Below are 23,198 nucleotides of genomic sequence, written 5' to 3' on the forward strand. Positions count from 1 at the left end.
ATGACTGCACTCCAAAAACAGATTTATAATCTTATGTATTTGGGGAAACTCATTCAAGCATGTAAAGACCTTGTCAACATGATTCATCAGTGAACTTGGCATGCAGATGAACATGTTTGTAGATCTAATTTGTTTAAAAGAGCTCTATTTGCAACTTCATAGTCTCCACCTCCAGTGGAACAAATGAGTGTTTGTGGCTGTAAGGAGAGAGCAGGGCAGGGTTTGGGAGGCTTAGTGGAGCGCAGCTTTGCTTACATGGTTTCAGGCCAAAGAAAGGGCTTTCAGTGCTGTAGCAAGAAAGGAGATGGAAGTGTCTTCTGGGGAAACAGGGCGAATGTGAAACCTCCACCTTCCCATCCTTCCATCACAAACCACTTTACTGATGTTGTTTTTAACTGTATTCTTATTAAATGACAGGGGCTAATGTGCACTCACCATTTCCAAACAGGTTAGATACCCTCCTGTCCTCTTTAGTAGATTCAGCCCATTCTTCTGAGCTTTCTGGGTTACCTCAGACCACCTGCCTTCAGCCTGTTGGATTTCCTTGTCATGATGTTTGCTTGACTGTTGTGCTTGATATGTTGTTGCTATCACCATGAGTACACTGTTCAGGGCTTGATTTTTGTCTACTGGCTGGCTGGGTTGCTGACCTGAACTCAATGGAACCGGCAACAGGCATTGTGATCGCACAAGAAATATTTAATACAGAAAGTTAGTGCAAAGTTTTCACAGTGCTTTAATGTAATATCTGACTCTATTTCAAAGTGTAATCCCTTGTGTATAGAATCAGAGAATCTTTCAGGTTGAAAAAGACCCTTAAGATAGAGTCCAACTGTATGGCAAACTGGTGGGTAGATCTTTGGGATGATGAATGATATAGAGAAACAGTTATTGCTGCATGGATTGCGCACGAGTTCTTTGAACAATGGATGTTAATGCAAGTCCCCATGAAAGGCCATGAAGTCTGGCCCTGGATGTCTTTGGCAACGGCACCACATACTTGCTTCACATAAATGGACTATGTGTTTAGCTCTGGCAGTGGGAATACCTGTGTGCAAGTACCTGGCAGATCACTTCCATAACAGCACCTGACTTGGTGACAGTCTGTGCAGAATTTGGCAGTTGGTGTTCTCTCTGACTCTGCTTTGCTACAAACTCCTCTTTGGAGCCAGTCTGGGCTAGTTCCTGTTTTGAGCACCTCTAATCATTCTTAGATATAGAAAATGCAGCAGAGATGCTCAGTCTTTCAACCATGACTCCCGTTGTGGAGCCAGCATCCTTTACATTGTTTTAGGGAGATTGAGTAAAACTTAATTTCTCATTGCTTTGACTCTGGTATTTGCTTTTGCTGCTGGCTGCCTCTTGAGGATATATAGTCCTATGCACTTAATACATTAGATTCCATCCTTACAAAACTGATTCTTTTCAGAATAGATTGGTTATATTTTTGTCCTACAGATAAATCAGTCTCTCACACAAAAGACAGACGCTAGATGTTTCCACCTGACATCTGACTGGGAAAAAGCTCTTCACCAAAATGAGTGAGAACTTTCAGGAATAGCTAGAGAATCAGTAGGGACATGTCTGAAGTCAGGATTACTGTAGCAGAAATGAGGGGGAAATTGGGGCTTGCTTGCATGGGCAGTGCTCTAGTAACTCCGGCTATGGTCTAAAGACTCGGACTCACAAGCTTTTGTGGGGCAATTTAAGAAGTTAGTACCTCTGGTCCTGCAGGCAGTAGGTCTGTGCCTCAGCTGCTGTGTTGTTCACAGCCAAGAGTGTTAGCTGAAACCATCTGATTTCAGTGTCATAAACTGAGCTGTGAATTGCAGCACCAAGTTGCCATCATGAGTTCTGCTACTGGAGTCAGTGTCTGGGCTACAATGGGCAGCTCTTAAATTGCCAAAGGGAAAGTGGATGATGCCCTGTTTAGTTCCTCTCTTGCTGCGCAAGGCCTCAGTACCATGATTTCAGGCACTTAGAAAGAACAGATCTAGAATGGTCTCTTACCTTTCCCACTGCAGATAGTATTGCAGCGCAGTCGTAGGCACCAAGTGTATGCATGTGACAACTGGAGCCAAGTGTGCGCATATGATCAGAGGTCTCTTCTGGGTCCTGTAGAAAAAATTTGTGACTGCATCTCATCTGAGCTCTGAACTATGTCCATTGCTTTTGCGTAGCTGAGAGTTTGAAGTTGTCCTGGCTAATTGGTCTGGTCACAGCAAACCCCTTTTTTTTTTTTTTTTAGGAGACTATAGTTCAGGAAAGGAAGAAATTTCAGTCAAGGTGGCAGAAGGTTGTCACTCACCAGTCCCACTGTGCACACATCTACAAGCACCTTTCAGCTCTCTGATTTTGTCTGTCTGAAAATGTGAACATCTGAACAGCAAACCACCTGATCTGCTGGGCTTGAGTTTTGTGTGCAATCAGACACCAGGCCCCCAACAGGGGAGGGAGTAGGGAAGGGGCAGGTACTTGCACTTTGAAAATGAAACACTGTTTTTATGCCTGTTAGCATAGCAAGATTTCTCTTGCTCACTCCTCTTAACTCCACCAGCCTTATCTATAAAAAACAGGAAGTATTAGCCAATGAAAAGTGAAGACCATGGCAATACTCTTACAGCAAAGACAGCACTGGAATAAGATTGCTAATCACCTATTTGTTAAAGTCTTACTGTTTATTTTATTGCAGGTCAGTGAACAAAAATCAGTCACGAGATGTTAATCTCTCTCTCTAGCTGTTTAATCTTGACCACCCCCTCACCACTGTTCTCCTACTCATGTGCTCAGCAGCAATATCCCCTCCTCCCCTCTTATAATGACCTCATTTCAAGGTACAGTTTCTCTCTGCTTTGGCTTTCAAGGGGTCAGACCGATGCTGTTTGAGTTGGAATGAAATATGCTCAGGTCCTGGCACTGGCTGCTGCCAACTTCTCTACTGAATTTGTTTGCAAGAACAGAAGCCTCTGTTTAGAAGCTGATGGATGCTCTGAGCTCCAGGAACGAGCCTGTGCTGAATGTGACAGGGCAGACCTGTCCCAGCAGCGAACACGGGCCATGGAGGAGAGGTAGGAACTGCTAAATGGGATTGGATAGTGCGTTCCAGTGATCCCACTTTCTGCAGAGTGAACTAACCAGGCCAAAACAGCTGATGCTGCAGAAGTTCATGGCTAAAGAGTTCCTGTGTAAGGGAGGGTGACATTGCTGTTGATCTTAAGTCCCCTCTAGGCTTTTCATCTGACTCCCTTAGGCCTTGAATTTTGGCTCACGTGGCTTGAAAGGAAAGTGTGGGGGATGCATGATATGGCAGAGAAGCCCATCAATATCAGCACAAAGACTCAGTGCTGTAATTTCTGAATGTACCAAACTATGGTTAGGTCTTTCCCCATGGACAGCTCAGAATTTAAAGGACAGTTGTTTACAGCAACTGCATTTTATTTTAGACTGATTTTAACAGGAAACTTGTGATATGTTAAAAAAAAAAAAAAGCTGTGAACTTGGAGAGCTGAAAGCAAGCTTTGAGTCCATGAGGACTTCTAAAAGACCCTTTGAATCCCTGATTAAGTTTAACCATTCCCAGGCTTTCTTGTGTAGTGCTATCTTTTGGCATCTCCATAAATAGGCTCAGTGACTAACAATCAGTGCCCAGAAGAAGAAAAAACCAGTTTTGCTTCACAAGTGTTTATTGTTTTTTCCTTCAGCAGATATTTTGCATTAGAGTACAGGACCATCTCCAAGGCTTGGGTTAATGCAGCTGATATGTGACCATACCTTGGATGGATGTCTATCCCCTGGCTAGAAGTAGCTGGGAATCTTAATTTCTATCATTTTTATATGTAAAGAGCTCTAATGGAGTCTCTCTACCCTGCAGTTAAACACACCTCTCAGCAGTGAGAACTTCTACTACTCCATTGAGCCCTGAAACTTCTATGGAATTAAGTAGAAAGAGTTCTTTAGAAATACCCTCCAGCCAGAGGAAGCAAGGGGTGTGGAAGGAGAGCCACATGCAACCAACTCTTATCCCAAGGTAGGGTTAGTACAAGGATGAGGGTTGTGACAGCCTATCTAGGAAACGGTGGCAGGGAATGGAGAGCCATGTGGCAACAGGGACACAAGGGTTAATGATGGTTTAGAAACCGTGGAAGTACCCCAGAATGGTCACATGCAGGGAAGCTCATTCCTGCCCCACTCTGGATCATGTGTGGGAGTTGCACAGCACTGTGGAGAAGGGAAAGTGTGTAGTTGCTGCCTCTGAAGTGCTGCATCCTCTCTTTGGCTCTGTGAAAGTAGCATGGTGGGTTGAGAAGCAGTAGGGATGCACTGGGAAAATGTAAGTTCCCAACACACTGGCAGGGAAGCAGGAGAGAGGTGGCTAAGGGAAGAGGAGTGAATGTCAGAGTCTTGGATACAAGATATGAGGGGTGAGAAGGAAGGAATGACTGCTAAGGTTTAAAAACAAAAAAACCCTGAAAACACAAGTCACAAATGTATTACCGAAGCTAAGGTAGAAGACATGAGTTAGCTCACCTACAGCTAAGTGAGGTACATGACCTCTGGGGCTTTGTTATGTCTTTGCTTCCTTTGCATTCTTTGCTTTTGAATGTGTTCCAGACTTCTCTGGAGAGATTCCTTGTTTTGCTTTTGTAGCTCCCTGCAGGATTCAAATGTTAATAAGTGCAAGCACAGCATGCAGGGCTGAATCTACCGGGAGAGACGGGAACTGCACGGCAGATCAGCTTCCCTCCTGCTGTGTGACATGTGATGCACATTGAACTCAGGGCTGTGGGGGAGCCCCTTTACTTGGTCAAATCCATGCTGCTGGAATGTTTCTTAGCTCTCCTGCTCAGAGGAGCTGCAGCAAACAATAGGATTTAGCAAATCATGGACAAATAGAAAGTCAGAGCCTAATTCATGTACACGCTAGGCTAATCTGACATTACTGGGCTCTTTATGGAGTCAGGTTTTTGTTAATTTTTTTAAAAATGTCTTAAACTGTTTTGTTTTTTTTTTTTAACCTAAAAGTGATAGTAGTGAATGTGTTTTGCAGGGATATTAGCCAGAAGAGTGCCTTCCACGTGTATGTTGAATATTACTGGAGTTGACTTTCCAGCTCATGAGTGACACCTCCTGCCAAGGTATGATACCGTTGCCATGAAGTTCCATTTACAATTGATGCTATATTATAAATTAGTGCTACTATGAAACATCTCATGCTAAAGAGTGCTGAGAAGGGCAGACAAGAAATGCTTTGTGGGCCCTGGGTGGCCTGAGATGCCACTCTATCTATGACATTCAGCGGTAGTGTTGCAAAAACAGTTTTACTGGCTTGTGTGAATTCTTCAGACCTACTTTTTCAACCTGTTGCTTTCTTCTGGTCAGTGAGTCCAGTTGCTTGCTGTCCTTTTTAGCTCTCCTTGCTGAACAAGGGTTGGTCTTTTGATATGCTGCAGCTGTCTGGTACTTGATGCCTTGGGAGGGAGAAAGAGCCTCATATCATGTTGGGCTTACTGAGTGCCACCAGGCTGGTTTACAGATCTACTGTATGAGATCAGTTCCAATACATGGTTGGAGGTAAGGGGTCCCAGCTTCAGATTCTCTAACGCCCCTGAAGTTACTCTCATTTTTGCTGCACTTGGAGAAGAAGCAGGGGAGGGAGGTGGTGGCAGCTCTTTCACTGGCCAATACCATAACTGACCTTTGCAGAAGTCCTAGTATTAGCCCAAGCTTAAGAACAAACAAGTCAGACATGAAGGCTGATCCTACTAGAAACGTGTAATCTTGCTGTTTAGCTCAACTTGAGGAAAACGCTCCTTTTGCAATTGTCATGAACTTCAGGAGCCTGATCTAGACACTATTTCTAGGCTACAATGAGAAAAATGCCTGTACCTCCCCCCTGCAAGAGAACAGGCACAGACTAAGGTTGGTCTGTGGATAGACCAAAGAACTATCCTTTCCATGTGCAGCTGTTGGAGCTCAGCAGGCTGTAACTTGGTGGCTCTGCTGGGCCAGGTGCTGCTGCCCCATGTCCCCCTGCCCTGGCCTTGTGGGAGTTGGGGTGAAATGTGCTCACTTTGCTTCCAGGCATAATCTGCAGCTTCAGGGGCAGTCAGCATGGCAAATGGATGCAGGGAGAGCTTGAAAGGCTGAAGCCACTGGTCCTGGAAGGATAACAATTCACAGATTAGTATGTCTGCAGAAACTACGTGCCAAGCCAAGTGGGCATACTCTTTTGTGGTCAGTGGAAAGTAAGACAACTGCTTCAGAGGCCCTGATGGATAAATGAGCACAGCTTTGCTGGCAGGTTTTGTCCTGCTGCTTGGCCCACCCAGCTTCTTGAAGTGCCCATCCCTGCTGCTCAGACATTTCAGTTGTTCACACAGTAACTGAACTGCTGCATTATACAGCCCTGTATGTACTGGCGCAGCCTAGTGATAGTGGTCTGCCATAACATCCTGGTGGGCAGCCTGCGGCCGCTCAGCTGTTCACATGGCAGCTCCTGAAACGTCTGGACAATGCGGCAGACAGTCAGGATAGCAACCGCTATGTCCATCTCAGGCTAGGATGTCCCTTCTCATGAATCAGAAATCTTCTGGATCCTAAATCTCACCAGGATGTGACTTAGGCTCCCTAAGTTTCTACATATCTTGGTAAAGCTAGTGCTTGATTTTCAAGGAGACCTAAGCCAAGGCTTCAAATGTGATGGGAGGATAACTGGAATCTCTACCATTTTACTTTGATGGGAAATGGGGGGTGGGGGTAAAAGGTGATAACCAAACCTGAGATCCACATAAACTGAATTTTTAGATGGGCTGGATTCCAGCTCTTTGAGTCTAGGACTCTTAAGGAGGCATAAACCGTGCTCCAAGAGTTACTGTTAATAAACCAGTAGATTTAACCTCTTTAATTAGGGCTTTGCAAAATAAATTACCCTTAGTTTCCAAATTCAGCAAAGCACTTTCGTTCCTTTCTCATAGAGTGGGAATGATCTTAAGCCCATGATTAAAATTAAGCAGTGTTGTTGGCTGAAATAGAAACTGGAGATCCTGGTAACAATAACAATAACAGTAACAAACAACAACAACAGATCCTGGCTTATCTTCCTCTTCAGAAAATTTTGTAACTTTGCTACCTCATGACCATCAAGGAAGTACCCCTGACTCCGGTAGGGACAGGATCTAGGCAAGTGCACAGTAATACGAGATGAACAGAAAGACTCTTTCTGTTCTTTCTTTGTCTCTGCTTGCATAACATCAGAATATCAATCAAAGCTAAAAAAATGCTACCCCCCCCCCCCCCCCCCCAAAAAAAACCCCACCATGGGAAACAGCATGAGTAGCTGGAAAACTTCCAAGAAAACATCACTCCTCTGCAGTATATGGTGTACAATCAAAACGGAGACTTCTAAAAATATCCTGGGTTGGAAATTCCTAGAGAAAAGGATTCCTGCCCATAAGAAGCATGAGAGTAAAAATATACAGTGTAATGTTCACAGCAAAAGAAGGGAGAGCTGATCAACTCACTTATCTCAAGAGCAGAGGGGAAGATCCCTCCTTCGAACTAACACGTGAAATACCCTTTCATGGCATCTAGTGGCATTTCTGGTTCTTGACATGGGAAAATTCAACTAAGAGAGGCTATGGCCAAGGCTGTTCTGATGCATGTAACTGTAAGCTGGAGTGAGCTCTAGCCCTTTCTGGACACCGGGTGGCAGTCCATCATTAATATTACGGCTAAGCATGCCTGAAGTAACCAAAAAAAAAATTAAATGTACCAGAAGCACTGTGAATTACATGTGAATCATCTATTATAGTCTGATTACAATTCCACAGCAACTTTTAGTGGTTGCTTGGGAAACATCAATAAAGCCTGTGTTACTGAAAATAAAATCTATATATTCCAGCATAAATGCTCTTTTGTTAAAACAGCTGGGCCATACAGAATACTTTCTTGTGACTTGAGTAATGAATTAAAGATTATAATACCTCCCCTATTTTTTAAAGGGCAATTACACTTATATGACTAAAGATACGCTGCTAGAGAAACTTGCTCTGAACATAGGCAAGGCCCTTGTGAATCAGGCTGTATCTCCTCAGACCTTCACAGCCTCCTTGCCCACTCCATATTAGTGGTAATTAGAGCACACTGGTGGGAATGCTCATCTGTAAAGCACTATGCCAAAGGCCCAGGAGCTGGGTTACATCTTAGTGTGGTTGTGAGCAGTTGGACTGCCCTTTTCTTGCCTCTCCCTGGAGCACTCTAAGGTAGAGGAGGAGGTGAATAGTTCAGCTTTTTGCTCTGTTCAAAGAGAGAAGGCTGGAGCTAGTTTGCTATTACTAATGGAGCAAAAGGGGTAAATGACTTAAGTTTAAAATGTAACATTTTTTAAAAGGCACAGATATAGCATACAAATGTATTATGCTTTTATGCAGTGGGAGATTCCTTCCACTTTATTGCTCATAGCACACCAGTCTAGGCAGTAGGCTGGTGGGAGAAGGAGCCAAGAGCTTACCATTGCTATGGCCAAAGCTAGGAGTCACTGGTACCACTGAACTGGTACCTCTTCTTTGGTGGACTCTCTGAAACCTAAAGGGCAGAAGACGTCAAAAAGCGTGGGGTAGATTCTGCAAGGTGTGTGATACTAGCAAGGAATGGGATACCACTTTAAGACTGGGTCTAAGTGTAGGTATTACTGTCAGGGCAGGATAGGATTGAAGAGTTTTAACTGGTGAAATCTCTGCAGGGCCAAGATGAGATCTGATCAGTAAAGCTGGAGTAAGTATCTCATTTTTGTTTACTGAAGGCCTTTTTTTTTTTTTTTTTTAGTATCCATCTGGTCGCTCAGTTACATTTGTCTGCTGCATCCAGTTTTGCACAGATGAAATACACCATTTCTTTTTCTGGTAGCCTGGGGATAATTTTCAGCAGAGGTCCAACTGAAGAACAGCACAACAGAGCCAAACAAGCTGCTTCTGTCCTTTGAAGAACAAAACCATCTCCCTGAAGTCAGCTACTGAAGACAGAGAGCTTTTACATGTCTCTGCTTTCCCTGCACTGGCACTTTGTTTGCTTGGGTTGGCAAAGTCCCACGCCAGTGTGCAGGCCAGGAAGGAACCATGAAGTCTGGTCAGCCAGGCATTTAAGACAGAAAGAGGCATGCCAATAAAAAGCCTTCATAAACCTCTAAACCCAGGAGCACATCATTCAAATATTCTAGTATGCAATGGGTGACTTTCTAGATTAAAAAGATGGAGCAGGGATTTTACAAGTAGTCCTTATGGTGCTAGAGGTTTCTGATCTCAGTGGTGGTGTAATGAGGGAAGCATCAAGAGGTCAAATTCTAGAGGCTAAATATGGTAAGCGCCTCTCCTCCCTAGTCTCAACCTACCTTATGTTTTCATTGTTACATTCAGTCTGCTCCAATTCCTTCTACGAGGTGATAGGTGGCAAAGGAGGTTGGGCTTGTGTGTGAATGGTTTCTCTCTGGCATTTCTCTGTACTATTTACTTGTCCGCTGTGCTTCTGTCCCTGTAGGCCATGGCATGGAGGGAATGCCTCCTTCCAAGAGCATGTCTCTCAACAGTCACCCCACATGTCTCCTTACATGTGTCCTCATGTTTCCTTCCATAGTAGCTGTTGATCTTTCTTAAATATGTTTGAGTAGAGGTGCCATGTGCTCCTCTGGCTGAAGTTTTGGCTCGTGCCTGGATGCTTACACAGGTTTCTGAGTTGACTGGCATAGGGCAGTTCATGGTCTCCTCCCATACAAGTCACCACTGCAGCCCTTGCTGCCTACACTCTGCCAGTTATGCCTAACACAGCACCCACGTGTGAACTTGCATGAACACAGTAAACCCTGAAATTTATGTCAAATATAAATAGAAAGGTATTTGAACTGGGGATGCAGAAATTGTCTTGACGTCTAAAACTGCTCAGGTCTTACAAGCTTTCTAAGATCTGATGGATCATTCCACATGGAGGTTTCATTTCCAAAAAGTGGGGATGTGACTTGTCTGGAAGGTCTTAAACAGTATGGCATTCCTTTGCTTATGTAAATACACTCTTAGAAATCTCAGATGAAGGGAAGCAGGAGGCACACACTCTGCTGCCTGTCTTGAGAGCTGACTAGGCCCAAACAGCTCTGGTGTACAGTCTAACAGCAGGCCATGTTGTCAGAGCACTGTGCCCAAGGAAACATAGCCGCCTTCTCTCTGGAGGCTTTCAACTGCAAATAATGACCCAGACTGTGCCACAGATTGACTAGGACAGAGATTAAATGACTTGGCCAAACTCAGTCAGTCTAATCTAATCTGCAAATCAGGGTAATGTTACCTCTTCTCTCAGCAATAATTGAATTGTAAAACCTTGTGCAAGTTTTCTGTTACTACTGTATGATTTGGCACAAGGGTACTTCCAGACTCTAGAGACAAGTGCCATCTCTGAGGCACTGCCCCTTTACTGGGATCCAGGAAGGATTCCTAGGATGTAGATACTGAATTCCCTTGACAGTGTCATGTAATGCCTATGCAAGAGTCTGAGTGCCCTTCTGAGAGCTGGCTTCTGTAAATGTAGCACTGATTATATGAACCTGCCTAAACATGACCCCAGATTAAGACCTGCAGTGTTGGCACACTCTGCTACACAACGTACAATAGCTTCCGAAAAAAAACATCGAGGTATGGAAGGAAGTCTCTGTCTTGCAGGGTTAAAGGTCTCTAATCAAATTTCACATCTTTGGTTCCTCTGAGAAATGCCTTATCTCAGACCTACACCACACTTTCTTAGCTGGAAGATTTATCAACTTACAAGGGAATAAGTATGAGTCAAGGAGACAACGAAGGATCTGCAGAGTCTGTACAAAAGAGGAGGGCAGAAGAAGTATAGCAAAGAGGAGGGCTGTGCAGGGAGTTTTACTTGTTTATACAACTGCTTACAGGGTATACTGCCCAGCAAAGCACCTTTGCTCCTCAAGCAGTGCAAGGCAGCACCAGAGGCCAGGAGCTAGCAAAGGTTAGGTATTGTCCCCTGATGATTTGTGGTTTGAAACCTGAGTGCACTGGGGAAGAAGACGGGGCACAAAGAAAGTACATCTTTGGCAGCCAGATGACAATCACAAAGGAAAGCGCTAACTTCAGATAAAATTCACACTGTTGTACCTAGCCTGTGGTCTTGAATGCTATCTGAATGCTTATATTCTGCTGTAACAAGGAGATACATGAGTTTATTGTAGGATGTTGCCAGCTGTCAACCACAGCTGCTCTAACAGTAGTGACTGCTTTCCATAGAATGAAGTCCCTTCCTTTATTAGTATGGGAGAGCTGGAATTAGCAGTAGCTGTAATAGACTCCCACACAATATGATCTGCAAGCAATTAAGAAATGTGCCACACTCTGCAGCTTTGACACACATCCTCAAGACTAGCAGCAGGAATGGAGTACCCCATAGATAACTACAACTGCACATGGAGGATTTACACCTTCTTATGATGCTGAAAGGCCACCACAAGGCTCCAAGCCATAATGGCAGATGTGAGCAGGGAATAGTTCAACAGTGTTTACTCTGAGCAAGAAGATAAATATCCACGTGTGGACCATGTTCCTATAATGACAGCCCATTGCACTACGTGCTGGACCAAGCCACTACAGGTAAGAGAGATCTTCACTCAGACCCCTATCAGAAATGCTGAAAAACTAACAGTTAATCGCTCACCTTTGCAGAGCTCTGCCAGTGTGTTGCTGAGGGCCTCATGCTGTAAATCTCAAAGATCTCTTCAATAGGAATGCTGTTCTGTGAAGACGGGTAAAGAGAGGGGTTCAGCTCTCAGAAGTAGTCTTCTTTAAAGTAAATGTATGAAATTCAGCTCATATCCCCCTCCTCTAATCTGTGAAATAGCTTTCACGTGAACTCCTAGTATTGTTTCATGCTGCTAGTACAAATCTATTGAGATCTGGATCTGAAACTTGCTCACCATTTTGCACTTGGGTGAGATAAGTAACCTATACACATGCATAGGACCACCTACTGAAACTGCCCATTTTGTTTTCTAGGGCTGAGCAAAACTTAATGGCTACTTGATAAAAATGAGATGGATTTGTAATATTTGCACTGTCTGTATACTGTGCTTTCAATGAACAAAGACATCGAGGGTACAGGGAATGTTTCTAGACAGGTGCCATAGAGCAAAAGATACTGCTTTCTTGCCCTCTTACCATTAATATTCCAGCATATGAAGATAATATCATAGCCTCTCTCTCAGTTCGGTTGGGATATATGTATCGGTTGCGAGCTGCAAAATTCCTGTATAGTGTTTTGAACAAGAAGATTATTAGCCTGGTGTTATAAATGCAAAAAGTAGTCCTGGGCTCGATTCACTGCTGCTTTTACTCCATTTTCACACTGGTGTAACCCACTGCAACAGCAGGGCCTTAGCTTTGCAATACTCACATTTTCTCTCTTGTCAGTGCAGTCTGAGCGTCCAAGTCACTCAGCCACAGCAAAGCAACACTGAAGGCTAAGTTGTAATGGACCTGGAAATACAGAATAGCCTTATATGCTTTGTTTTACTGTAATTGCTTGACTGAGGGACAACAGGAAGACCAGAGAAATGCAGGGAAACGTGAGCTGGAGCCCGGTATTGTCTCAACTACACTGGGTACCTCACCAGTTGTAAGACACTTGCTTGAGCAGTTTAAAACACACCCAGGAAGACTTTCTCAGATTAGCTGAAAGATATTTTGTTATGCACAAACAGCTTTAGTTTGTGAAGAATTCCCTTTGGTTAGTTGACTTGAACTTTATCAAATGTCCTCTGTGGATGAGCTTTGTCTTGCTGAAAAATCAGCAAAAACTTGAATTATCCTGGATACATTACACCTGGATGCTATTCACAGCCAGTCTCTTTAGATACTCATTTCAGTAATGGGCTTTTATTGATCATTGTAGGAACAGGTTATTCAGCTGTACCAAACAGCCATCCTTCAGAGTTCTCAGTAGCCCTGCAGTTAAAGAGGATAGGAAGTAAGAAGTCTGGTGATTACCATGTCATCTAGAAAGGTAGGCTGCCTTTGTCCTCTTGGGTCAAATTCATTTTCTCGTAGCCTGATGCCAACATAATCTCCCCTTAAAGCAAGAAAATAACTCCAAATTACCACTGGTTTTAAGCAATCGAGTGCATAAGAAATGTAATAGATGAGTCTAAAGTGAGTGCAAGAGCGGGGCTAAATTTGCTGTGATTCAGGGTGAGGAAACTGCTGCAGGATTTCTCAGAGACACTTCCTAAGTAGGAAAGCTGTTAGTTCTCTGCATCACTGCTAATCTTAGCTTCCCTCAAACCACACTGCTCTACTCCCAAAAGGCCCCAAAATATAGGAAGAAGTACAAATGTGAATCAAGTATTTAAAGTCTGGGGACTCACAGGAGGATTTCAACTGTACAGTCAAGAGACTGAAAGAGATGCTTCACTGGTGCCTGCTCTTCTCATTCAGAGGAGGCCTGAATCTGCAATCTTTCCTCAGACTAAGTACTACTGATCCATGCAAGCAATCCTAGGGAAGATGGGCACACGACTTCTATGTAATAGAGGCAACACTGCTTACATCCCCTAGGAGTTATCTGCTGGGCACTCTTGCACCAAAGAGCATGAGATGCTCCTGCATGAACTAGGAGACCCCTTACAGACAGCAGCTGCACTGGCCGCATGGCAAGGGAAGAACTCTGCACTGCCCTGGTCACTCCCACTGACATAGAGCAAGTTCTGGACTGTGCCATCTCTGTCACATATGTAGTCAGGTCTCACACTGCCAGACTGCATGTAAGAAAATGAAGAGCATCTCAAAGGAAGTATGTTCATATTTTCCAGCAAGAGAAGACTAAGGTTTTACAGTTGTCATCCAGCTAGGTCATACAACCCTTTGCAATGAAAACAAGTCCATCTCAAATGCAATGAAGGCAGTGGTGGGCAGTTACTACTTACAGGAGTTTTTCAATCTCTTTCTTCAGGCGTTTTCTTTCCATACTCTAGCTGTCACTGTAACACAGGCTTAATGGGATCTAGGAGAGAGGAGAGTACATCCTACCAAATATCTCTGTCAGTGAGCAAATCTGAATCACAGATAAAGGTATGAGAAACTTGGAGACCACCTACAAAAATCTGGCCAAACCCATTTCCTAGCTAGGATTACAATAGAAGCTGAGAAAAATCTGGTCAAGAGAGAGAAGACAACATGCACAGTACTGAAAGTGAGGGTAAGGAGTCTGGTAATGGAAAATGGGCATTTAAGCCCATTTAAGATGAGCATCAGTCTTGAGCGTCAGCTTGCAGGTTGCTTGCATCTCCATCACAGTGATGTATATTGTCTCATATAATGCAATCTATTGACCTGCTGCCACTTCTGAGTTTCTCAGCACATGGCTTGCCCTCCCCACTGTGTATTAATCAGATCTATATAGTACAAAGAGGGGATGGACTAGGAAGAGGACAGGCTGGAAGAGATAACAGCTGGCCTGACACAGCAAAGAGAGAAGCCAGCTCCTGGCCCATCCATTTATTGTAATATCAAAGCGCATGCTTCACTCCTCTACTCCATAATATACAAAGTAATGACATACCAAGTAAGCTCTCTGTGTTACTGGATATTGTTCCCCTATTCTCTCTCTCATACATGTACACAAGAAATCACACACTACCTGTATTAACTCTTGGAATAGGCCACAGGATCTGGGTTTGGAGCCTCTCTGACTTCAGGTATCTATGAGGAGGAATTCCCTCTTGATGTTGCTGTTCCTTTCTTGCCTCTGCCACTCAGTTTGTGTGCCAGGGAAATTAAGCTATGGCTCCACGCAGGACTGCAGCTTTTTCCTGTTGCTTGGAAACAACGCTGCTGAGTTGAGAGAAATTAAAACAAAAACAAAAACACAGAGGTTAAACCTGCATCTTCAGGTTGAACTATCAGTTTCAAGTTATATATGATCATTTTACACTTCTAGGCATTGAGTTTCACTGCTGAGTGGCTAGTTGGAAACATAGAAGACTTGCTAACAAGGGAGGCAGAGACTATTTACCGGGTTTTCTGATGGATCTAATTTCTTGTAAAAGAAGCTATCAGCTTCCACTGTTCCAGCATTCCACCACATGGAACAGTGAAAAACTAGACCTGATACCTCCCAAGAGCCCATCTGGGGTTCCATTTGCAGTGTTTATGGCATATAGCAAGGATCCTGTTACTTGTTCTTTCATCAGTGTTATGTTTTCGCTTACAGTATTAGGAGAAATTCTAACAGCCAAGGAATGGATGCAGGGCACATCTTGCACAGGATTGCTGATGGTAGCCAGTGCATCATGACAACTAACAAGTCAGTGAGAGGCTATTAGATTTTGTAGATTAGGAAGGTTTGCAGGTTGTAGTTCTGAATGGAATGAGCCATCCCCCTCCCTGGGAATGTACTTCTCATGTTATTAACTGATTACCTAGTAAACAATAGGAATGGGTTTATGACACATGATCATAATGTTGCCTCTGCTTGTGATGGCCTAAGAAAACATAAAATCAAATATATTATCATGAGACAGATATTTTCCAGGAAAAAATCTACTTGATATTTACAGTATTTGTGCTGTGCTTTCTCTTCCTTATTTCACGTCGCTGCTCTCTTTCCAAAGCCCAAGCTTTACGCATGTGCCTAGGCAGGTGCAAGAGGTAAAGGTGGCGGACATGGTTCTGCCACCTACTGTGTCTTTGCCACAGCAGTGGACAGCCAGGCGGACAGCCACTGAGGGAGGGCTGGAGTTTGGGAATGGCCCCTCCTAGCAGCATTAGATGCTTATGACCATTCTCATTAATTCTACGGCAGAAGGATCCCCAAGCTTGGCACTTCCCCACCTTTCATTCCAGCTGTGGGGCTTGTAATCAAGTTGGATTTGATTTCTGAGGGCATCCGCCTGGTAGGCATCATGGCAACCCTGTGTCTCCAGCAGAGCTGCTGCTTGTTTGCTCTGCTTTGAGAAACACAGATCTACTGCCTGCCTTTCCTCCAGTTACACCTACCCAGGGCTTATCTGCCAGTATGGCCAGGCAAGTGTGAGAAGTGACTTTCACAAAGAGAACACAGCCATACCAGGACTGACCCAAAGTCCTGTGAACCCAACCCTGCTCCTATTATGTGGCCAGGGTGACACCCTGAGGGAGAAAGTGACTTCCCTGAAATGAGGCTAGACCCTAGCCCTGGGGTGAACCGACCCCTGCTATTTCCCCAAAAGCAAGAAATGCTTCTGTATCATTGCAAGGCAGAGAGGGGGTTGTCACACTGTGTTTGTGCTCTTCGCGGGGAAATAAAAAAATAGCAGCCACTAGTGGATGCCTGGGGAAGAGATGGCAGAGCTGTGCCAGCAGGCATCAAACTTTCTCAGAGTATTTCCCCATTCTCTGCTGATTTGCAGCTCAGGACCGTCTTGAGCAAAAAGTGTTGTCTTGGCAGTTAATAGTCCCTGCTTGTTTTTTACTTCCACAAACTTCTCCAATCAATTTTTGAAACCTGAGTAATTGACATGTGCAGTATCACCTGGCAAAGATTGCCACTGTTTAAATAGGGCTGCGTGGGAAAGGGTCTCTGGTTTTAAGCTGTCCACTGTTAATTTAATTTGCTGACCAGTGTACTTAATAAACTTAGTAAAGTAACTTAGTAAACTTAGTAAGAGCAAGTTTAGGCTCCTTGAACTGTGGAATTTGTCATGTACAGAGCACAGGATACGTATTAGAGAAGGATACTTAAGTCTTTTCCCCACACCATAGCACATGTAATGCCAGTCACAGATTCCCCAGAGCAAGAAATAAAGCAGCAGGCAGGTCTGCATGTCTGCAGCATCGTTGTCCATTGCAGGTCCGATTTTCAGGCCTGGTATGGAGGGTGTTTAGTCAATCCACTATGTAACTAAATTGGAAGGAATACATTTATTTAATAATTTGCATTATTTAATGCTCATCAGCTAATGTATTAACAAATACCACATAAAACAGTAACAGGAGTAGGATTTAGGACTCTTGCAAAAGGCTACCTTTCACATGCCTGTGGCAGCAGGTAGAAGCATTTTTACCAGCCTTGTTTGTATTGCAAATTCCCTCTGCACCTCCACTGTAAACTGCTGTTCTTCAAACTATTTGGCTGCTTTTTCTTTATGTTATTTCCTTAAAATATTTAACATATCACACCTGCACATGCAATGTCAGCTTCTTGAGGACAAATTCAAAGGTGCCTGGAAAGCAATGCACTAACTTGGGCTGAAATTCCTTTTAACTGTAAAATGCCACCTTTTCGCAGGTGAACGCTGCAAGCCAGGTGCTGAATTTTGTGGACAAACAAACCCTAACTTTTGGGTGAGATCTGTCCCTCCCAACAACCCTCGGGCTTTTCTGAGGTGTTTCATGAGCGTTTTAGCTCTGCGCGCCCGGGGCAAGGTGGCAGCCGCAGCGCCTCACGCGCACGGCCTCAAAGTTGGGCGCTTCCGGCCAGAAGGGCGGTGGGGCCGCGGCGGCTGAGGGCGGCACCTCGGGGTCCCCTTCCCCGCCAGGGCCGACCGCTCTCCCCCAGCGACGGCGGCCCGGCCCGGCCCAGTCCGACATGGCGGCGCAAAATGGCGGCGCGGCCTGACCCCCGAGCGCGGCGGCCGCGCGCTCTCCGCATACGCAGGCCCTCGCGCGCCCTCAGAGACGGGGGAGTAACGTTCCCCGTCCCACCGCAACCGGCACTGGGGATAGAGGGTCTGTGCCCGCCGGGTCCAGGAGGGACGAGACCCGGCGGAGCAGCAGGCAGATACGAACAGCCGCCCCCCGCCGCCGCCATCCCGCTGGGCGGGGCGAGGGGCGGGCTGCCCGCTCGCCCGGTTACATTCAAAAGTCTCCTGGCGGGCAGGGCTTCCGCTCCCCCTTTTCTTCCTTCTCCGGTCGTGGCGAGGGGCAGCCGCCCACCGTCCCGCGGGGCTCGCCACGCCGAAGGCTGCCGCCCCGCACGCAGGTGAGGCAGCGGGTCCACCTGCCCGCCTGCCCATCCCGCTGCCCGCGGGCGCGGAGCGGCCGCTGGCGTGAGGGAGGTGGTGGAGGGGCTGTAACGGCCCACGGCGGCCGCCGCGCCCGGGAGCAGCTCGGGGCGAGGTGTGGTGCGGTGTCGTGTGTCCGCGGCCGGCCCTGAGGCCTCGTTCCTCCCTGCGGGGGTCAGCGCAGCAGCGGGGCGGGGGGCGAGGCCGCAGGTACGCTGCTCGGGGAGAGTAGAAGTCTTGGCCGGTAAGTCTTTGGTGAATACTCTGCTCGGTGTCGCTCTCTCCAGATATGGCATCTCGGGAGGCTGCCGAAACATCCTTCTTCAGCCTGAGTGGTGTAAGAGAGCGGATGCGGGAGAAGAAAAACGGTGCCTTGAGGACTGCGAAGCTGAATGCCTCACTTGCATCAAAAATCAAAACAAAAATCATTAGTGAGTGTATTTTGCCTTGCAGCCTGTGGAGAGGCTGGCACCTACACCAGCTTATAACTGTGCCTTTGGCCGTGGTGGGTGGCACTCTCTTACCCAGAGCTTATATTTAACAGCTGCTTGTCTGCCTGTGGGTTTTTAGTCAATACTCTGCAAATGAGTGTCAAGTGCTACTTGAGGTGCCCAAAGGTGTCTGAGGTATCTATCTGTGACTGGCAGGTTTAATCCAGAACCTTTGGAGCAGCAGCTGGGGGCATCATAGGCTGCTCAACAGCGTCTCAGATGGCATTAGACAGCTGTGTCTGGGTAACTGAGTCCTCAGGGTGCAAACAGAAAAAATAAGAGGTGTGGAAAGTGTTTTAGTGTGTATGCAATCCTGTGCAGAAGCTAGCCCAACTGTCATTTGTTTTTATGGGGGAAATAATGCAACAATAGTGCATGAGATAATTTGGACTACCTTGAAAAAGTTAAATATTTCTTGTTACTTTTATTTATTTTGAAATTGGGAAACATGGATCTAAATCTGCTCAAGGGCTACTACAGAGGAAAGTAGGCTTTTCTCCCTCTTTTTGGACGGAGATGAGGACCCGGAGTTATAGGTGACTTATTCAAAGTCAGAAGCATATCTTTCTAAACTCGGCACCTGAACCATGCCATTGTTCATTAAGAATTGAAGCAGTAGCTTGCTGACTGAGCACGACCCGCTGAGGGTGGAGAGGGTGTCTGTCTGAAGTGTTGCAGGTTATTACAGAAAGCTTTTCCTGCTGTTCTCTGAAGACTTCTATTGCTGGAAGGAATTATACTGGTGGCTTTGTGTGGGGGCTATTGACTTGTAGAGATCTGAGACTGAGGGAGGCTGTTCTGGGAAGAGGAAGAAGTATGATGAGGGATGAGACCTTGGATGCTGATTCTGTGCAATACTTCTCTATCCATTACAGACAACTCCTCCACTATTAAAGTCTCCCTAAAGCATAACAATAAAGCACTGGCCCTGGCCCTCAATGCAGAGAAAGCGAATGTACAGCGGCTCACCCAGGAGAAGACCATCTTACAGAAGGAGATGGAGCAGTGCCACTTCCAGAACGCTGTGCTGCGGCACAAGCTCTCCTTCCTGGTATGGCACTAACAGTGTGGCTGGCATGGGGAGGGGTGACGGGCAAGGTATGCAGCATTAGCATCTCAGCCTTGGGAGGAGTGAGCTGTCATTGTCCATATTCTCTGCATATGAAAAATGTCACCATTCATTTGCTTACACTTTCTTCCAAGCTGTGTTCTCCTCAGAACATGCCTTGCTCTGGCTACCAGCATCCTTGTTGGGAATAGATGTTTTGATTTAATGTCTTTATGGTTTCTCTCTCTTTATTATTTCAACATAGAGTAACACCTTGAAAGAATTTGAAAACCTTATGGCTGCAGTTAAGATGGCCCAGCTGTCTGAGGTAAACCATGGGAAATGTGAGCATGCTGCTGTGGGAAAGGGGCTGTGTTTGTCTCTGTCTTTTGCTTTGTGTTGCCTGCTCACTTCAGTGTTTAATGCTTCAACTGTTTTTCTTTGCTTGCTTGAACTGCGCTGGCTGCATCCTCACTTTTAGCTTGGTGTTAATGATTTCCAGGGTAACTTCTTCTGCAGGAAAGGCTACAGTTTTAAACTGCCTTCCTCTGGGTCATTGGCTGTATTGGCCAGTAGGCTCTTCTGCTATGACAGGTTGTGACTTCTTTTCAATTTCTTTTAAGTGTTGCCATGGCAACTTGGGACAGGGAATAGGACACTTGCCATATGTCCTGTCTCATGGGTGGGAAAATATTCCTGCTTCCTAGTCTCAGATTATCTGAACTAGTTTAACTTCATCCTTAAGCCTGTGGAGACAGAATCTGACTCTGCTGCAATTTATTCCATATTTGTGCCATTTTAAATGGGATAGGGTCGCTGGCAGTATTTGACATACTTTTCAGGATGAAACTGAACTTCTGCTGTTCCTGTGCGGGAGTCTGCACAGGGGATTGCAAGAGCTTCAAACCACCCTTCTATTTCTCTGCTTTCCAGTTCCATACAAGTTCTGCATCCTTGTCCAGTGGCCAGAAGAGAAGCGTGACTGAAGATAGCTGGGCTGATGATATTGCAGATGGTCAGCTTGTGAGGTGGGCCTTAAAATGTCAGAAATCACCAAGCTTGTCCTGAATTTCTATATGCTAAACTTCCTCTTCTGTTCCACGTGTGTGCCCAGTTGTCTGTTTTACGTGAGATGTCTTCTCTAAACCACACTGCTTGATGTTTTCCTTTACTCTGTGTCTTTCTGCTGCCACTCCTTGTCTTATTTGTCCTAATGCCAAGCCTATGCATAAACTGGTTCTTCTCCCTCCTTCGGTTGAAAGCGCGTTGCTTTTAGGTAGTTTTTCCTTTGTAGCTGGTGAGCACTGCAAGATTTCCTCGAGTGAGTGAGTGCCATAGCTGGTTGCTTTGATGTTTGTTACATATAAATGCTTAATAGTCATCTGCTTGTATGATGTAAACTTGTGTTTTGGAAAGAAGGTCAGAGCAGGATCTCTTAAAATATATTTGAAGTCCTGTTTCTCCTCTGTCTAGTCTCCCCTTTGAACACAGGGGAACATTTGGAGCTGCTCATGCGTATACCTCCAAGCAGCCGCGTTGGTGTTCCATAGCGAGGTGGACCTGTGGTCACAACGTGTGCGCTGAAAGGCCTTACTTGTTGCCTCGGTGTATTTTTCTCCTGCTTCTGTGTCCGCAGCGGTGTGCTTTCCTTATGAGTTGTGCTTGCACAGAAATGGGAAATCTGTCCTGGCTGGGCAGTGTGTGTTCTTCAGCACTTGAAGCTTTCAAAAATTTATTTCAGCAACTCTTGATGGAGGTGAAAGCTGTAGCTATTCTGCTGGATTCTGGGGCCTGTCACAAGTATGGAACATGCTCCATTGCCATTATTCTGTCTCACCAGGGCTGCAGGGATGCCAATGAGGGTGCCCATTTCCAAGCTGTGTGATTCAGGACAGCAAAGTGGCAGCTCCACAGCGGTACAGACATCCTCACTAGATGTTCAGAGACCTGCTTCTAATGAGCCCCTGGAAATTGTGCCTGTTGCCTCCAAAGACACTTTGCCACCACAGCCGTCTGAGAATCCTCAGTCCCACCAGGAAGAGAATGGGAAGAAGCTGACTGAAGGAATGGAAGCACAAGAGGCTTTTCTTGACTCTCACATCTTTGGAGGTAAATTTGCATCTTCTGCTGTTCTTCTGGTATGACTTTGCGTGTCTGACTTCAAAAACGAGTGAGTGCAGTGCCATAGCTCCAGCTACCTCCTAACCATCGCTCCAGCAGCTGCTAATGACTGTTAGGAACTGCATGACTCAGTGATGCTGATAGCACTAGAATTATGTACATCTCAGAATGGGATGTTTTGGTGGGGATATTTGGCATGTTTGCAATAGCTCAAGATCACTCATCGGGCTTTCTGAGTAATAGACACTGAGCTTACATAAGATTTTCAGAAATGTCCGAAGGTGCAGAATCTGCCTAGATGCACATGTGCTGCTCCTTGTGAATTTGCCATATAAATAATAACTCTCATACAGATCATGAGCATTCCTAAATATTAGGTCTGGTAAAGGGATCTTGCTTTGGGCTGTCTTTTTGTTCTGAGGGGAGCCAGCTGAGCAATTCTGTTACACAGTAAGTTTGGGGAGTCCCAGTAGAGACAAAATCATGCTTTCTGTGCTCTGGATTTGTGGCAGTGTGTGGGGCATGGCTTTTAGTGGTATGGGGAAAGCTGACAGTTGCCTGCTGCATTTCTCAGTCTTAGGAATGAATTTTGTCTTTCCAACAGAGGCCTTGTGCGCCACCCAACAAAATCCCAACAATTTGCCAGCGCTTGCCTGGGAAAGTCATCCTCTTTCATATGAGGATGATGAGATGGCAAAACGTTTCTTGGATCGTCTCTCACAAGGGCATGTTACTCAAAGGAGAAAGCATTCCACCCTGTTTGCAATAAGCACTCCATCTTCTGGTGTGGATGTCTTCCCATGTGTCAGTTCCACTCAGGCAGCTCGGCGGAGTATCACAAAGGACAGCAGCAGCTCCAGCAAGAGCAACACACAGCCACAGCTGAAATCTCCTAGCTCCCTGATTTCACCTACTCAAACCACTATTATTCCTGATAGAAAATCTTTGGGTAAAGAGATTTTCTGTGATCAGCCACAGGCTAAAGAAACTGGGTGTGATGTTGAAACAGACCCCAACTATAGCCAAGTCCCTGAGTTTGTTCCTGTAAAGGTTAAAAGCAAAGGTAATTGTAAAGCTGCTGAGAAAACAACTGTTAAAAAATCAAGCACAGGAAAAAAGAAAAGAAATGCAATTAAAAACAATGCAGAAAGTAGTCCCGATACACCTCAAGGTGAAGAGAGTGCTCAAAATGCAAAGAAGGTTCTTCAGCCAAAAGCTGCAACATGTTCTAGTGAGTCTGAAGTTCCTGAGATGACGCAGAAGGCTTGTGCAGGGGCTTTTGACAGGAAGAACAGAGGCTGTGCTGTGGAGCAACGTTCTGATGAAGTCCGAGATGTCAGAAGAACACGTGTGGTGAATCCAGCACAGCTGTACAGTTTTGGAAGTGGTGACTTACTGCAGCAGGTTAAGAAGGAAGCTATCTTTGAGACCCAGAGTATGGAGATCTTGTCAAAAAGCCCAATTCGTACCTTCTCAAGTCATGAAGTTCCCTCAGATGATTCCAGCCTACAAA

The 23,198-nt window shown here is 45.4% G+C and overlaps 2 protein-coding genes across 2 annotated transcripts; one reads left to right on the top strand and one right to left on the bottom strand.

The window, feature by feature from the left end:
• Positions 1 to 4,564: 4,564 nt before the first annotated feature.
• C9H2orf80 (chromosome 9 C2orf80 homolog) lies at positions 4,565 to 14,010 on the bottom strand. Its single transcript, XM_068408271.1, has 8 exons — positions 13,970 to 14,010; positions 13,035 to 13,116; positions 12,442 to 12,524; positions 12,207 to 12,294; positions 11,707 to 11,784; positions 6,071 to 6,158; positions 5,350 to 5,468; positions 4,565 to 4,651 (listed from the first exon to the last, which is right to left on the bottom strand). Exons 1-8 carry the CDS (start codon positions 14,008 to 14,010, stop codon positions 4,565 to 4,567), a joined length of 666 nt encoding a protein of 221 aa, XP_068264372.1.
• Positions 14,011 to 18,314: 4,304 nt separating this feature from the next.
• Positions 18,315 to 21,626, top strand: LOC137667339 (shugoshin 2-like). The gene is given in 6 exon segments (XM_068408057.1): positions 18,315 to 18,456; positions 19,392 to 19,567; positions 19,830 to 19,892; positions 20,498 to 20,592; positions 21,405 to 21,571; positions 21,574 to 21,626. Coding segments are annotated over 6 exon segments (696 nt in total).
• The last annotated feature ends 1,572 nt before the right edge of the window (positions 21,627 to 23,198 follow it).

This window comes from Nyctibius grandis, chromosome 9, assembly GCF_013368605.1.
Source record: "Nyctibius grandis isolate bNycGra1 chromosome 9, bNycGra1.pri, whole genome shotgun sequence".
Taxonomy (NCBI): Eukaryota; Metazoa; Chordata; class Aves; order Nyctibiiformes; family Nyctibiidae; genus Nyctibius; species Nyctibius grandis.